This window comes from Gavia stellata, chromosome 26 (assembly GCF_030936135.1).
Source record: "Gavia stellata isolate bGavSte3 chromosome 26, bGavSte3.hap2, whole genome shotgun sequence".
Lineage (NCBI taxonomy): Eukaryota > Metazoa > Chordata > Aves > Gaviiformes > Gaviidae > Gavia > Gavia stellata.
Genome location: NC_082619.1, coordinates 6,841,391 through 6,859,548, shown reverse-complemented (window position 1 = coordinate 6,859,548; position 18,158 = coordinate 6,841,391). Strand labels below are relative to the sequence as shown.

General features: G+C 42.9%; 1 protein-coding gene across 1 annotated transcript in view; it reads right to left on the bottom strand.

Annotated features, from left to right (window-relative positions):
• The window catches only part of ARHGAP32 (Rho GTPase activating protein 32), a 188,281-nt gene that overhangs the window by 77,779 nt on the left and 92,344 nt on the right, over positions 1–18,158 (bottom strand). The window contains exons 7-8 of the mRNA XM_059829798.1: positions 2,825–2,962; positions 606–698 (exon numbers count right to left, since the gene is read on the bottom strand). Coding sequence (XP_059685781.1) covers positions 606–698; positions 2,825–2,962 — 231 coding nt within the window. The remainder of the gene's footprint in view (positions 1–605; positions 699–2,824; positions 2,963–18,158) is intronic.

Below are 18,158 nucleotides of genomic sequence, written 5' to 3'. Positions count from 1 at the left end.
CCCTGCAAGCACAACGCAGGCTCTGTTGAGCAGTTTAACCAACGGTGATGGCAAGCAGGAGCAGATAATATTTATTGTTTCTGTAGCTATCGCAAGGATAAATAAAAAAAAAAAAGAGGGCAGGCAAACACCATAACAAAGACGGCTCCAATAGTTTTAGAAACTTGTCACACTTGCAGTATTGCCGTGCCAAAAAGGAGCGTAAGAACGTATGCGCTTTCTGCAACCCATTACTCAGAGACTTCAGCCATGAACAGGACTTTCTCAGGCTCTCTGCTGACCCAACCACCGCTTCACTAGAATTGCCACCTCCTTTTATTTTGTGAGTATCAGCAGAATGATGTCTTTGGGCGACAAAAATCCAAGCAAGAAGGGGAAAAAAGCTCCTATATTCTTAATATTGGATCTGATTCCGTTTGTTCTAGACCTTTTGTGGCCACCTACATGCCTGTAACAGGGGACTAAAGCTGTTAGGATAGCATTTCAGTGACACCAATGGGTCTGGAAGGATTATACCTCTTTCTGGAAAGGCAGGAAAGCACACCTGTGACGTGCTCTGCTGTTAAGGTCAGGAAATAAAGAACAATCTGAGCGTCATACTATACCTCCATCCATGTGAGCGCAGGCCCACAGTTGATCTTGTTGCCTGCGATGGCTGAGAGACGTGACAGGTAAGCCATCAGCATCTGGGTGACAAGCTGGAAGAAAAAGCAACAGACATACGGTTTTTCTGTTAATAAACCATAGTTTGGAGGGATTTTTTCAGACTTGGAGAGACCATAAATTATCCGTTGCCATAGGCAAGTGTTACAGAAATATATTCCCTTTTGCAAGGAAATCTGTCATTTGAGGAAGGACAGCAAACTACATACAGTGTTACAATGATTACACAAAAAAAAAAGTGTAAAGAAGCAGCTCCCTCTGAAAGTAATCATGGTATTTTTGTAAGAGATGTAGATTTTCATCATTTCCCTTGTCAAGATACCTTAAATCCAAAGCCTTCCCCTCATCGTGGATTTCGCCTACCAACAAATCTTTTGTATTATGGCCATCAAACGCACCTGAGACCCATTTAGTGAAAGAAAACGCCAGCTGCCATTCCCACCCACTTGCAAACCCTTAAGAATGTGGCAACTCAGACTGACCCCTTGGCAAAAGAGTAGTATTTCAAATCGTAGAAGAGGGTTTTAAAATTACACTTAGCAATGTCCCTTCCGTAACAGTAAACTTGCTTTTATTAAAGAGAAGCTAGTGAGGTCTTTCCAAAGCTTCACTGTGACAGTGTTATAAAGCAGTATCGTAGCCCAGAGTTTGTAGGACTGTTTAAAACATTGTTCTCCTCAAATATCTGTTCAAATGTGGTCAATACAAAATAAAAAATATAGTATGAGACACTACACAGCTGTGGAATTACATTTCACAGCAGTAGAGCTGTTCAACATATTTACATCTTCTGTGCTTACAGATATAAGGCAGATTTTCAGCCTCATGCTATAAAGTACATGTTAAATCAGTTGTACAAATAAAGATGTATGAGATAGGAATGCCAAAAATATACTTTAAAAAAAGAAACCCAGGAATTCATTATCCTGAATAATGCTTCTTCTGCTGTATTTAAAAGACTAGAAACTTTAAATTCTCTTCAGAAATAACCTGCATTAAACCAAAGCAACTAATAAATCAGATTCTCTGATGAGCAATGGGACCACATTACCAACTTCCTATATTCAAAGGCAAAAGCCCTGTAGACTTCAGTGGGGTACTGATTTCAGGCATTGTGTGTTGTTCTAAAGCAATCAATCCTCGCCCGCTCGGCACCAAACGACGACAGATTCTGATTTGTAGATCCCTGGATGGATTCTGCCTGGAATGGCCTCGATTTCCTCATTTCCCTTTTCAGCTACATATCTCGTGGGCAGGCAACTTTGGCCTTCTGACACAGCACGTCAAGATTTTTCCGTACTTGTGCCTGATGGTCGGGGGCAAACATACAACTACAGGTCCCAGAGATAAGTGATCTGCGAAATGAAGCAATGGGCACTGTCCGTCGCCGTGATATGTGCTCTTCCCCCAGACAGACCGAGGCCGAATAGTTTTGTTACACTCTGCTGGCTCAAATAACCTCTGTGGCCACGTGTTACATTGCCTTCTTCTCCACATCTTCCGAAATGATGCGGTCAAGATGCACCTGCTACTTTCCAGAAGATTATTTTGGACATGAATAAATCTCCAAATTATCAACAGCCAAGAAGCCGAAGGAATTCCAGCTCACCATATTCCAAGTGAAGACAGTAAGTCAAGAACTCTTATTCATTTAGGAAAAAAACACTCTTTAAGCTTTTTAAAGACCATTTCAATAATGCACTAATGAAAATGCTCTTAAAAAACAGCTTCAATAATTTTCAGTTAGTAGATTTAAGTCTAGCATTCCAAATGGTGTCACTTTTACTGTGCTGCAGCCCTAGAACAGCATGATTTCCTAGGAATGTTAAGTTGCTAACATGAAGTCAGGAAATATCCTGACTTAAAAGTTTCCGAAGACGTAACAAAATTCTTATTGAAGGTACGAACAGGACAACTTCTTTCTGGACACTCTTCATAACCATTCCACATTTAGCAGCACATTAATTCACATGAACTTGCAGGGCATTTCCCTTTAGATCATTGAAATTAAGGTTAGAAAACACATACTGATCTTATTACTAGTAATCAATTTCCAAATCTAAGCCAGGCTGCGTTAAAACTGCTTTGTACATACTGGAAAATACCTTCCAACCCCTTGCTGGGGACTGTGCTTTAAATGTTTAGGGAGCTGATAATTTACCTCTGGACTGTCCTTCAGGGCATCGGAGCGGGGTAGCTCTGAGAGCTGGGAGAAGCGCCGGTCATAAATACATAGGTGAAGATGCTTATCAAGTACTCTGAAATCTTCATAACTCCGCTTCACGATCCAGCTCCTCCCCTGCATAAAGAGAAAAGAGACCCACACTTTTCTAAGGCTCCTTACCAATTCAGGTTAGATGAAGACAATGAAATTTTGTGCAGAAGTAGCAGGCAGATCTGGCCATCTTTCTTCTCAAAACATTTGAAAGTGATCAAAGTGCCTTAGCAGTATTTTCATGTTTTAATTTGCAGACAGCCATTCATGCTGATACCAGCCATTAGTGTTCCTGTTGTAATTATTCAACTGTGGGTTTGGATGCAGCCCACCATGATGAGACCTATCCAAAGCTTTTAACTTCCACCTGTCTTGCAAGGATTTTGTAGCGTTTTCATACACAAGGTGCCTTTGCGCAAACGTAAATTACAAAATGGTTGTATAAATAGTGTGAAATTAGATGCTACACAGATAGAAGAATATACAATCAGGGATCTGAAGGCAGAATTGAAGCTTGCAAAATTTCTGTCAGACGCCCCAGGCAAATCTTCAGCTGAATTAAAAAAACAATCTATGATGAATAACACTAGCTGAAGATTTACTCCTGAGTGCATATCATTTCCCCAATTAAAATATTGACAAGATACATACTGCTTCAGGGGACAAGGAAGGGACCGTGGCAGCACAGCATAATTTGCTTTGTGAAGCTTTTAAGATCTAATGACTACTTCTAAATGCTTCATGGCCTATTATGATCAATAAAAAATGTTGTAATAATGCAGCAGTTTACAGGTCAAAGCACTTTATGAACAGCCATTAATCCTCTCAACACTCCCATGCAGCCCTTAAAATTCCTGTTTTACAGATGCAGACACTGACTCAGTGCCCAGGGACCTCCACAAACCTTCCCCACCTTCTATTTTGAGTGCAAAGCGCTTTTTCAGGCTTTCTTTCCTAAAATCAACAGTACGGCCGTATTTAAAAAGAAAAAAAAAATCTCTACCACCATTACAGACACTGCTTCACCCTCCACATGCAGTTGGCTCTCTTGGGAAAGGACGAGAAAAACAAGAGAGCATGCAACAGATGCGAGCCATGCTGTACAGGTCCAGGTGCCCCTATAGCATAGCTATATGCTATGTGGCGCAAGGACTCAAAAGAAGGCGTCGGAGGAAGGAATTCGACTGCTCCAGGTTACACGGCCACTCAAAGGCAGGGCGGAGGATTAAAAGTGACAAAGGGATGCCTGGCAACCAGTACAGAAAGCAGGGAAATGCATGGTGGGAGAGGGGACACGGCATCGCCGCAGTTTTCAACAGGGAAAGCAGCTGCAAAGCGTGATCCCAGATCTGCTGTACCACACATGGCGGAGTTCTGGACCCGACGCTCCCTTCACCCGGGCTACAAAAAAGCATGGCCTACTCCCACTTCCCAATCACAATTCTGCTATATTTGTTTGTTTATCAGGAAAGTTATACGCGTCACTTTTATGTTAATATCCGGAGCCTGCAAGGCAATCGTAAATGTAAAACCTATAATCCAGCGTACTAGCTATTTTCTGTCAAATTTATTTAAGACAACTCCAGACCGTGTACCGTGCCCATAAACTCTGCTTTCATCTCACAAGACATCACCCATATTTCACAAGCCTAGAAAGAGGGTGTCTACACAGGACATAAATGCTTTGTAATTTCCGTAAGTTATGTCATTTTACTTTCCGTCTAAAGGAGAAAAACACAAACAGGAGCGCAAGTCTAACTACCTTCAAAGAGATGACAGCCTTTCCAATTTCTCTGTCTTCTGCAATTAAGTGGTTGTCACTCTCTTGGTAAGTTGCCAGTATGACCTTCAGCCGAGCAAGGTTTAGTCACCAACATAAGAAACAACAGACCGAGAAATCGCTGCAATTCTTTATTTGCTTCTGCCCACTGCACTTAACAGGACATTTCAATAAATCTCGTACGCTGCCCACACAAAGAATAAACTTATTTGTTACTTGATCGTAATTCTGTCACTAATTCCGCCATGTTTTAATTTTAAATGTTAGACTATAGAGTTGCAGTCTCTTTTTATCACGAATTAAGTCAGCGAGAGTTAAATTTGCAAGACAGGAATAGTTGGGGTCAGCGAACTCCTGGTCCGCGTGACAGGGTGTGCAGGATCAGCTGTGGAGAGAACGCACTACACGGACAGCCTTCTCCTCGCTTCTGATGGAACCCATTCTACACGATCACAGTAACGAGGCTACTAATAGCTAGCAAGGAAGTCGATTAATGAGCAGGGACAGCTTACCTGACGACAGCGGCGGTGTTTCGTGCCCCACCATCTCTCTGGGAGGTTCTTCCTGCGCTGCACAACAACTCATGGAGCAAGCACTGAGCCGGCACAGTCCGAGCGTGGTGCAGAAAGGGAACCCAGAACCACCGCGCTCCCGTACCTTAAAACTGCAGCAGTTCGGCAGCTGCTAAGCAACCAGCTGAGCTATCCCTGCGGAAGCAGCAGCAACCTCCGTAAGAGGGGTGGTGTACATGCCTGGAGGCCAGAACCACCGCCACCGTTCCCAGGTAAGTCAGCCCAACGCCTGCAATCACAGCCCTGGACTTCAGGCACTTCTGCTAAAGGATCGCGGGATGCTTGCGGGAACGGGGCTGCCCATTCTTCAATCACGTTCAGAATGACTGCGCATATGATGTGTCAGTACAGAACACAGTTTCAGGAGCAGTAATACAAATTTCCACCCAGCAAAAAGTTATTCCAACACCCTAAACGTGAGTATTTCCTAATACCCTGCAGTTTTAAGTCTGTCATAACTAAATTCAAAAAGCATACATGCTTTAGGCTGTTCTAAAAGTTGTATTAAGCAAAGTCTTTGCCAATTTGGAGCCTAAGTGACAGATTTTTAAGCAAAAATAAGACAGCCATATTTAAAAGGGGTGCAATTAACTTTACAGGAAGAAATCATTGCAGCAATCTAGGAAGGAACTGGAGAACATTCAGTGCTTCTCATCGGATGGCCAGTACAAATCACAAGAAAGCAAACTCTCAATTCTCTCAGCTATACTTCCAGAGTTGCACAGCCAAAGCGGCAGAAACAACAGTGACCTCATTCAATATCAAAAATACTACAACGTTTCACAGTATCAATATAAAAATTGTACGTCTTGCTCCCATTTCCTGCAAATTCTGAAGTCCCAGAAGGGTTTTGAGAAGGGCTCTTTTTTTAATTTAGAGAGTTAATAAAATAGCAGAAACAAGTAAGCGACTGTTAAGTTGGTCTCATGTTGTCAGCTGTGTTTTATAGCAAAGCTAAACATTACCGGTGCTTCGGGCACATAATATCCATAAGGCAAAAATGCCTTCTTCATATTTTTAATGATTTCCATAAACTGTTGCTCAAATCACTTTTTGACCACCCTCTAATTTTCCGATTCAGTAATTCCTTTTCTATTCTTTAATTATTGATGGTCTTGATTTAGATAAGCACATGCTTAAATCCCATTAAAGTCAATGCGACATAAGAATAGAGGTGAAGTTAAGCACAGTCAAGTGGTCTCCCGGCTTCAGACCTTCAACTACAAACCCGGGTATGACAAATTTCATAAAAATAAATAATAAAGTCTCAAATGAAGATTTCAATAATGCCATAAAATAGTTTCATTATCTTTAAATGGAAAAATTGACTACTGACTTAAAAAGAATAAAATCCCTCTTGATGAGAATCAAAGTATTTTTTGGAATTTCATTTTACAGAAACATTCACCATGAAAAGCATCACCACAATTACGGAATTTCTCACAAAATGGAAAATCTGGGTTCATTCCTACTCTTAATACAGTTTGATCTGTTCTCCCTTACTCTTGCATGCTGTGTAGAATTAAATGTATGATGAAAGACTGGTGAGATTTCAGTACACTGCACAAGGCTTCTTATTTTTTTCCGATTATCAAAGCAAGAAGAAATGTCATGCTAAAAAAATGATTAGAGATTACTGAACTGATGATTTAATTTCCACTGAGCCAGAGATTTGAACCTTCCATTAGTAAAACCATTACACCAAGATCACAGATCATAAAAGCTACCCAGGCTTCACATCGCGTGAGACAAGATTCAGAGGGACAAGGATTCAGAACCCCAGCTCCACGAGCAATATTTTTAGTTCTCCTGCTCAAATGGCCTAAGGAGGATGACATGCAGCCGTAGGCAGGATTAGTTTACAGACTCCCTTAAGCACAGCTCATTCAGTGATACTTCGAGGGAGCAGCAGTATCGCTCCCCGTTCCCCTTCTTCCCAAGACCAACACACAGCACGACAGATGCAGCTCAGTGATGGTTTGTTCCATTACTCCCAGAACGACATTACTTATCGCGGTACTGCGTGGTTACTGTTGGACTGTGAAAAGTTAATTAAAGAGGCGGGTATTTTAAAACATCCTTTGCATTTTCATTCCCATCGTTTAAAAACCCCACCTTTGCTCCATCACCTCCGAAACCCTTCAACTGACCAGTACAGAAACCTTACTCGTTTCTAAGACGGGCCCCCATAAGCTGAAGGCCAGTTCCATACAGGAATATCTTTATGTGGACTTAACTGTTTTCACTTGGGATCTGGCAAGAAGCAATTCTTCCTCTGCTGCGTACTGACCAGTCAAAGGCTTACTCAGAGGCATCCAGCTAACGCAAAAGAAGTTTGTCTGCTGTCAGCATTTGTGACATGATCCACTTACACAACAGATATGCCCAAGGTTTATTATAACATTTGCACATCTCATCTCCACCCTATGTAAGAAAAAGACTCTTTCCAGCTGAATCTGTCTCCATCTGTGCAGATAGGACTCCTTGTCCACCAATGCCTCTTCAAGCCAGTCAGGGTGCTTCTGAGTTCCAGCACGCACAACCTTCCTCTCCCACGGTCTGAGTATGTTTTCTCTGTAGCACCTAAGATTTATTTATTTTAAGACAGGGGTAGACCTTTCTTTTCTGGTTCAAATGCTTATTTCCTGAGAGAAAACACATGGATGCTCTCAAGAACCTTACCAGTCCGCATGGAGATCGAGACCAGAAAATGAGATGAAAGTATATAAAGAAAATGACTATAGGGTCACTGCAGTTTGACCCCATAGTAAGAAAACACCACGTATTAAATAGCTGGAAAAATGCCAGCATCCACCAGTGGAGTTTAACTCTGCCATGTGGGTGACTTTTACAGCTGTCTGGGTCTTGGGTTCTGTATGTTATTCCAGCATGACCCTTCAAGCCCTTTTTCTATTACAAGTCACACTGGAAAATGGCTTGGAAATTTAGTCAAAACAGAAAACAAGACTGATAAAATCCATCACTTAGAGTTTACCCAGGAAGTATTTTTAGCTGGTGCCGTAGGTGGCTTTATCTAAGCTTAAGTTTGTTTACCAAAATGTCCTGGATGATTTCATGACTTCTGGTGTATTATTATAACTTTAGGGAAATTATAAATCTTTAAAACTTAAAGGGAGTTTGCACTAAGGCAACATAAAGCTACTTGATTTCTGAATGAAAGTCTACGCTCAGCAGTCTAAAGCTTTTTGGCTAGCAGGCTTCCAGGTCTCACCTTGAGGCCATGGATGGACGCTCGCTTTTGTTGCTCCTGGTACTACCCAGCAACAGGAGTTTATTCCTTCCATCCCTACTTCCAGGTAGGGAACGCTCGCATTACGGCTCTTCCTACAGCTAGAAGACATCTGAATTAGCTTAATCCCGCTGATGAATGCATAAATTTTACTTGGCAAATGTTAGCACTTGCTCCCACGAGCCTTTCAGCTGGCAGAGCTGGGCAGTGGTGAGCGCTCGGCACAGCAACAGCTACAGCGAGGGCAGCTACATCAAGACGTCTGGTCACTTCTGGAGTTGACCTGGCTTAGGAGGAGCACCAACAAACAGCTTGCAGCGTCATGCCCATCCTGCTGCCAGGCAGCTGAACATATGTTCAGAAGAAAATCAAATACGGGCAGGAGGGAGCTTTAAGTAAGGGGAGAATGATGGAAATTTCAGCACTCCACCTGGAATCCCAGGAAATGGACACGTTGAGAGACCAACTTATCCCAAGATGACGGGAACATACATACGGACAGGCTGCAAGAGGCAGACGGCACAGGAGAATGTTTGGTGTGTTTATGCGGTGAATCCTTAATAGCCTTATTCCACAGAAGAAATTAATCTCTTTCAGCATTAATTATCCATTTATTATCAATTAACTGCAATCTGCAGAAATAAAGATATTTTAATGGAAACCACTGCAGCTTTTCTCCCCCAAAAACCATACTTCCTTGTGCTCCTGGATTCCAATTACGGGTAGAACACTAAAAACACACGTGGGAACACAAGGCTGCCCAAGACCTGGTCTGAATGACAGCAGTATTATTCCTGCTTGTTCTGACCGATTTTGGAAACTCACCCCGATGAGGTACATGCAGCTCTCTGGGTGCTAAGCCGAAATAAGCCCTGACCTTCCAGTGGTTTCTCCGTCACTCCGAAGAGCAGCTTTGCCAGAAGCATCCAGACAGCAGGCAAATATTTGGCTCAGGCTTTGGTGGCTACTGGGTTTGTACAGGTACAGAGAAATAAGGGCACGCTAAGACGACCTAACACAAACATACCACGTGTACGGCGTTTGAAAGCGTGACAAGCATTTTTCCTCCCACAAGAAAGCCTATTTCTGAATGGCAGGCTGGCAGGCACCTAATGAACTTGAAGGCAGGATTTACAACTCTCAACATGCAAATGAAACCCCCTGCTCTCCTGACACGCTGTAATTTAAACAATTCAATATCAATCATCTCTTTAGTAAAATTATACCCTAAGAGCAGCAGGTCACAGAGAGACCCAGGGGTGAAGGGGAGGGTGGCCACAGCATGGGGGACCACTTTTCTACACTTCAAAAAATTAAAGTAATAACCCAACACGAGCTTACAGCCACAAAGGAAACGCTTCAAAGCCACTAACAGACCAACTGCTAAGTAACAGGAACTAAAATTCTACCATCCTACAGGTAGCAAGGCAACGAGTGAATGCGTATATATTTACAAATGATCATATGAACATTGCACATATTCAAATACAACACCCTCTTTACCCTGTGCCCCAAATGTGCTATAATCTACTCAGCACTTAACCACAGAGAAGAAACAATGCACCATCAAAGTAAGCAAGCACCACTATCCTTGAAAACAAACCAAACAAAAAAACCCTTTGAAAATTACTTGCCTGAGGTTAGTAAAACAAACCAAACTTTCAAAATGACTTGCCTGAGGTTAGCTGCAGCAACAGTAGCTGAGGCAGATATAGATCTCCATTTTCTTAACTCTCATTTCTCATCGCACATCACTGAAGCAAACAGCTGACTTTTTAATTTATTTTTTTTTAAGTGACCAAAGCACAGAAGCGTGTGTTCGTTATAACTAACTGCCAGGGAGAAAAGATTTTGTAGGTCCAAACCCAAGAAACTTTGTTTGGAAAAAAAACCCCAAAACCCCATAACCCCAATTACGGCTGCTACGCAACAGAACACACACACTATCACATCACTTACAAAAGAACAGAAACTTAGAAGCATGGAATTAATTAAAAACGTGCTGTATCTGACGCTGCTTCCTTTACAAAGCCAATTATCTTCACACCCCAGAATGAAGCAAAAAATGGTAACAGTGACACACGAACATTTCAAGGAACAAGGTATGCAAGCAGGTGTGTTAAAGATGTAGCTGACCAAAACTCACGGAAAGAGGGTAGACGGGTGAAACATTACTTAGCACAAGAAACAGAAGCAGCTTTGGAGAAGTTTTGTTAACAGAGCTGGAGCTGCAGCCAAAATGGAAAAATAGCTGCTTTTTTGGCAGCTGCACACATCAGTTTTAAGAAGAAACATTGAAAAGCGGTGCCAAGACCCAGGAGATGAAACATTTAAGATGGGCCATCTTTGATGTCTAATAGCCCTAACGGGGTCTTTTAAAAAGGTAAACCGCAAAGTTTGAAATAAATGTAGTATTTTAGAACCACAGATCAGTTAAAAAATGCATCATTACAAAAACAGAAAGTCAGTTCCTTCTTATCTGTCAAAGCCTGAGCCTTTGATTGCAAACTTACTCTACAGTCTACAACAATATCAGTTTGCAGTTATGCTTAGTGTCCGCATCCCGCAGTCTGCCTGCGCGTTGGCAGCTTTTGAAGTTTGGAGGCTACCAGCCCCTGCCAAGGAAGCGGAGAACTCAGGAATTCACAGCAGGTCTACGATGAACTGATTCCGAGTTGTTTCACACTTCAAGCGTAAATCTTGCTCACCGAATTGGGACCTCGGTTGTTTGCTGAACTGGCTCAGTTTATCATGGGTTACACAACACATAGTGACAAGAAACATCTGCCTGATGGTTTTTAGCACACTTGGGGCACAAACCTACTCCAGAACTCTAGGAAAGACCTAATGAATACAAAGATTTAAGGAACAAAGCTCAATCACATTCCCTCTGAGAAGTCTCTCACCAATTCCTCTAAAACAAAACTTATTCTTAATTTAACATACAGCCCGTGATAAAGCCCCTTGGGCAAAGAACCTCTAGTTATTGAGAAAGACAATGGCATTTAACACTTTGGCATTTTTATTACCAAAAGCAACTCAGTTACAAATTCTCTTTAGAACATCAGAGTTCAACTCAACAAGGTGTGCGCAGTCTAACTGGTAGGACATAACTTTTGAAAACGTTCCAAACTGAGAGTTTTGCCACTTTGCTCAGTGACAGTAAATATTTGCTACAAGCAATGAAAATGACGCACTTCTGATTTACTGCTAAAGCATCTTTACACACATGCTATGTATTTTGATGTGGTTTCTGTGCCTTGAGAGTGCCTTTGTTTTAACATTCTTTACTAACCTACTTGTCCTACCTTTTGTGTCCAATGAATCTGTCATCTGGAAGAGCAGATGCTTCTCTCCAAGGCCTATGAACTTTATCTACATGCAAGTCCTTCAGGTTTGAGGCATCGTAACTGCACACCTTGTCTTTCTCCTGATGCTTAGCCACCTAACATCTAACATTACTTGTTGATCAAAGGAACTTTTCAGTCTGCAGAGGATGATACTGGATGAAACGGCTTTGGACTACCTGTCCCAAAGGGCTGCCAACTCTCCCGAGTACCCAGGCACTGTAATATTGCTATTACAAATGCATGCATGTTAAACGTCTCTATAAGGAATAAACATCAAGGCAGCTAAGAAAAACAGGAACATCCACCACAACCCTCCTCTTATTTTGGATTTGAACCAAGCCCAGCTCTTGGAGAAGTTGTAAAACAAGTAAAATTGTAGACAAACTGCTCCTCTGCAATGCATTTACACTTGCTTAGTTATGGGGCAGGATTCAACGTCTCTTCAGAAGAAAGCCAACTGTCCTCTTCAATTTGTGGCCGGGCCCAGCCTTGTCTACAAAGCACCACATGACAATCAGAAGCCCTGCCAAAATGCATCACTTGCAGAAAGAAACCATAATCGCTATCCTGTCCTCTTAGATTTCAACAGTGATTTTCACTTTTGCTTCAGAGCTAAGCAGAATGCAATTTGGATACAAGACGACTGATCTCTCTAATTCAGAGCTTGCTTTCTGAAGGCAAAATGCCCAAAGGACACGACATTAACAAACTGCCGTATCACTGTAAAAGCTTCTGTTGCTTAAAAAAAACTTTCATGGCAGCATGTTCATGTGCTACTGCATTTTATTCTGAGAAATAATTTTCCCTCTTGCTCATCATCCCTTCCTAGACCAGGGCTACACTGACCCTTCGCTTCAGCTGGTAGGTTTCCATCACAGAAAACCATCTGAAGGGCACATGAAGGCAGCTGATGCCATGTATTCCTCACCGTTCTCTTTCACAAATAACTGCACAGCAGCTCGGTCCAATTCAAGTCTGATGAACAGGTGGCTGCTATCTTGTGGTGATCGTTTTCGCATACTCTCTCTCCCCCCAGTAAAAACCATCCTCAAATAAATTCATCAGACCACTTCTTCACTCGAGTTTATAGCTGAAGCCATGAACACAGAGCACAGCAAGCCTCTGCCTTTGCTATACTGAAGGGACAGCTTGAAATGCACCGAAATTTGCACCTGCTGCAGGCATGTGCTTTAGCACAAGCAGTTCCATGACAGCATTTATCTCTGCAGTGTCGCTCAATAAATAAATCATTCAATTCAAAATCCATGCACAGCTAGAACCCTGTTACTGCACCTCAAGCATCCGGAGTCAGGAACAAGAAAGGACCATGCTGACCGCGTGTCCTTCACAATACATATTCAAATAGAGAAAAAATCAGGGCGCCATCAACGGAGAAATTAAATACCGAAGTTTAAGAACGACAGTAATTTTTCATCTCTTGTTACCAGTGGACAGATTTACACACGAGAGTACCGAATCTGCTCTGTGGCTGTGAATGGAGTGAAGGACAAGTCCCATCAGCTGGGCAGCGAGAGCCCCGACGACACACGGGTGCCGCTGTAGGTCAGTGCAACGCTGCTCCTGGATTCATGACAACCCCCTGTGCAGCACAAAAGAGAACAGCTAACTTCTGTATTTCCATCCCATAGTCCCAAAGAGCACAAATACACTGCAAATGGCCAAAGCAAGCAAATGGCACAACTCCTGGAAGCCTTCCTGCTGGTGCATCTCCTAGATCCCAGTGCAGACATCCTGCCGACTGCACGCTTCAGAATAAAAGGCAGCAAAGACACAGGACAAAAATCCTCTTTACCTCAGAACTGCTACTTCCATTGTTACGTGGCTAAACTGCTCGTGCAAATTAACAATCACAGAGCTACATACAAATCCCATGATGAACAGAGGGTATGGTGCAATACGCTTTAAAAAAGGAAAAGGACACAGCACACCACAGTGTTAATCCTGTTTGATGTTGAGTGGTGCCCTACCCAAATCAGTGTTCTGCGGCAAAACTCCAAAAAACAGTCAGTCATATCCTTGTCCTTAATGATTATTATCCTAATTAGTGAATGACTTTATCCTTTAGCATTATCATAACAGCTACAGAGTAATAGATGTTAATTATGCAGTTCTTAAAGGCTTCTAATGCCATTCAATACCTTCTCTCTTCCCTACAGATGCTAGTTTACTTTCAAAAAGCCTGGAACAGACCCAAGTTTTTCAAAGACACTATACCTTGGCAGCGCTATGGCATCGCCTGAGCTTTGAACGCAGCCCAACAGCACTTTTCAGGCTGCTTGCCAGCTTCATACATTCTTTATTAATCCACATTACTATTGTCACTTCATTTTTATTTATCGCTGTTGAACGCAGAAGGCATGTAGTATATGACCTAAGATCAACCGTTCAAGCACAGAACATCAAGTGATGGATTAGCATTGTGGAAACAAGGATTTTAGTTGCTTTCTTCTTTTGACTAACGTAAAACAGACCTCCTCACCCGCGAAACGCTTAGGACAGAGGTTTCAACATTTGTGAACATCTGGAAGGATAGGCTAAAAATATTCAATCCATAAAGGCCTATGGTCAGGTTTTAAAAAGTTTTGGGGGACTTACAAATAAATAGCCAGTATCACAACAGGGATTTTCAAACACTTGCAAACATGTGAGGTACCTAACTCTCATGGGCAAACTTGTCGGTGGAAGTTACATTTCTCCAGGCATTTTGTTGCAGTCATCTTCAGGCAAGTGGTACCAAGTGTCAAAACAGAAGTACAGAAAACAAGCTAGGGGTAAAGGCCATGACGGCGACCAGCATTTTAATGCGTTTTAAACCAGAGTAACTTCCCTGAGCCCTTCTGAGCAGACAAAGCTTTAGGACATACCGAGGGTCCCTATACACAGTTTGTACAAAGCAGCTAGCGCGCTACGAAATCCGTGCGTACCCTTGCAGTTCAGTGAATGTTGGTTTTACACCTGCTTCAGTTTAGCTGCACGACCGCTGAAGTATTCCACCACCCATGGGGTGGATTTGATTCTCATCCTTGGTAGGACTCATCCAGCAGCTACATGGACACTAGACCTCAGGTGGAAGAGGGGGGTGAGAAAGCATGGGTAGGGGCAGGAGGCTGCAGCCAGACTGCAAAAGGCATAATGTGAAACTCTACCTGAATTTACCAGTCAATAAAAGGTCACGGTAACTGCTTTTGTTTAGCAAAATCTTCTTTAAACAACAAAGGCTGAAAATTCTACATTAAGAAAGGAGTAGCAGGTTAACACATATTCTGAAAACAGATTTTGCATGGGGTAGGATCCAGCTTGGATGCTCCACATAGATATATCCCATTAACAAAGATGAGACCAGCTTTATTCTCTTTTTGTTTTTATATGTATATAAACCACACACAAGTATATATGTATGTGTTAGAATTTGTCCCTTGGAGTCACCTGTTTAAAGAACTGTAGTTTTTCACAGGAGGAATGTTAGTAGCACTTACTCAGTAACTGTTCTTTAGGTTTTTGAGCCCCAATCACACAAGACAAAACTATTAATATATTAAAGAACAAGCCTTTAAGACAAAACACAATGATACGAAAGGTTTTCGAATGTTTGATTCAAAAATCCTACTGCAAGCAATTTGTGGTTTTCAGTACGGACTATCACAGGCAGACAGAACCAGCAAACCATACTTTAGGTGTTAGTAGTCTGAGTAAGACATTTGCTTCTGTGAAAATATATTCCACTCTCCTCTCTCCACAAACCACCCAGGATGGGGAGTCCTGTCTGTTCTTCCTACTTGGATCCCACTTTTTCCTGGCATTCTGTCCGCTGCCCTTGAAGCACTTATTATGGCAACCACGCTTCCAGCCGTGGAACGCTGGATGGGGCTGCCTTCAGAGTTTTGCAAATACTGTTCGTCGAACAGAAGATACCAAGCTTGAATCTCCTGCAAGGCAGAGCCGGGAGATAAAAGTGGCATAGATTTGCGTAAATGCCTTCGTCTAGTATATCAGAGACCTTATTCTATCAATCAAAATGAAGACAGCACAGACAGCAATGGCTGCCTTGAACAAAAACCAGGAACAGGGCAAAGTACTGTGCATCCTGTACAACAAAGCCGCGCAGCTCAACTTACTGCCAGTGCGGGGTCTGCGAATGCGAGCAGAAAAATGGGGAAAACTCACGCTTGGACCATGAGAGCTTCCTGCTTTGAGAACAGCCTTAGAAATCTACCTAAGTTGCAGCAGGAAGAGACTGACTTTGCAGGACGTTGGCATTATCCCATGAAAAGCAGGAAACAGAGACGGTAGTGTGGCTTGGTTCTGAGATCACAACAGTCAGTCTGTGTTTAAGGGACTATCATGAGATCTAGTGCTAAGATTTCTCAAAAAAAAAAAATCACTCATGCTTGCATGGTCTGTCATTTCTGGTTTCTACTGCCTGTCATTTCTGTTTCAACAAACTACCTGTGATAATGAAAACAAACAATAAAAACCACAAGAGATGGCTCAAGTTTAAGGTCTCCCTTAGAACTTGAACATTTTCATAGCCGGCTTCTTGTTCTCTCCTTGCCATTCAAAATTTCATTAAAAAAAAAATGATGTTTGAAGTGCTGAAATACTGCAAATCTCACGTTGTAATTAGTACCGTGTGCTTTTTATTTTTCTTTCATTTTTCAGAACAAAAGCTTAGATAGGCCATTCTTACGTTGTAATACTTAAATACGTATGCAGGTAGTTGCTGCTGTAATGTCACACAAACAAATCCAAAAACATTAAAAAGGCAGATTTTCAGCCTGCTTTACAACTCAACAAAACATGCTGGATGGATTAGCCTATTTCAACCTTTTTGCAGGCTCTTACTTTTGTTGATTTATTCTCAACACACATAGTAACCCCTTTTAAATGTGTTGCAGACCTTGTAAATTCTTTGCTTATCCCCGTGGAACTTAGCAAGGATTGCAAACACTGTCAATGGGCCTTCGCAGCCTACAGGTACAGCATAAACTCATAAAGGTCTCCGACATTCCCTGTGGTCCTTTAAGGACCACGCTTATTGGTAAGGCTTGCAATTACTGCCTACAGAGTTCAGAGGTTCACAGGTACAGTCCTCGCGCTGCCTCTCCCAGGATTTCATCCTTCTCTGTTTCCCAAAAACCAGTCTCTAACATTCTTTAGAGACACCTTCCTTCCTAGCAAAAATGCCCGTGGCATACTGTCTGCCCTCTGGGAAAGTGTCAACTCCAAACATTGTTTCTTAACCCAAAAATCTTTCCTTGGATCTCAAGCATTTCTAGATTGTTTAGAAGTCTTCTTTCCATTCATAGAATCACAGAATCTTTAAGGTTGGAAAAGATCATCAAGTAAGATGTTTCATCGTCATGTAAGATCATCAAGTAAGATCAAGTCCAACCACCAACCCAACCCCCCCATGCCCACTAAACCACATCCTGCAGTGCCACGTCCACACGTTCCTTGAACACCTCCAATGATGGTGACTCCACCACCTCCCTGGGCAGCCTGTTCCAATGCTTCACCACTCTCTCAGGAAAGAATTTTTTCCTAATATCCAGCCTGAACCTCCCCTGGCGCAACTTGAGGCCATTTCCTCTTGTCCTGTCGCTTGTCACTTGGGAGAAGAGACCAACACCCACCTCACCACAACCCCCTTTCAGGTAACTGTAGAGAGCGATGAGGTCTCCCCTCAGCCGCCTCTTCTCCAGACTGAACAACCCCAGCTCCCTCAGCCGCTCCTCATCAGACTTGTGCTCCAGACCCCTCACCAGCTCCGTCGCCCTTCTCTGGACACACTCCAGCACCTCAACGTCCTTCTTGTAGTGAGGGGCCCAAAACTGAACGCCGGATTCAAGGTGCGGCCTCACCAGCGCCGAGTACAGGGGCACGATCCCTCCCTACTCCTGCTGGCCACACCATTTCTGATAGAGGCCAGGATGCTGTTGGCCTTCTTGGCCACCTGGGCACACTGCCGGCTCATTTTCACCCGGCTGTCAACCGGCATCCCCAGGTCCTTTTCCACCGGGCAGCTTTCCAGCCACTCTTCCCCAAGCCTGGAGCGTTGCATGGGGTTGCCGTGACCCAAGTGCAGGACCCGGCACTTGGCCTTGTTGAACCTCATCCAATTGGCCTGGGCCCATCGATCCAGTCTATCCAGATCCCTCTGCAGAGCCTTCCGACCCTCCAGCAGATCAACACTCCCGCCCAACTTGGTGTTGTCTGCAAACTTGCTGAAGGTGCACTCAATCCCCTCGTCCAGATCATCGATAAATGTATTCAGCAAGACCGGCCCCATCCCTCCGTCCATCCCTTC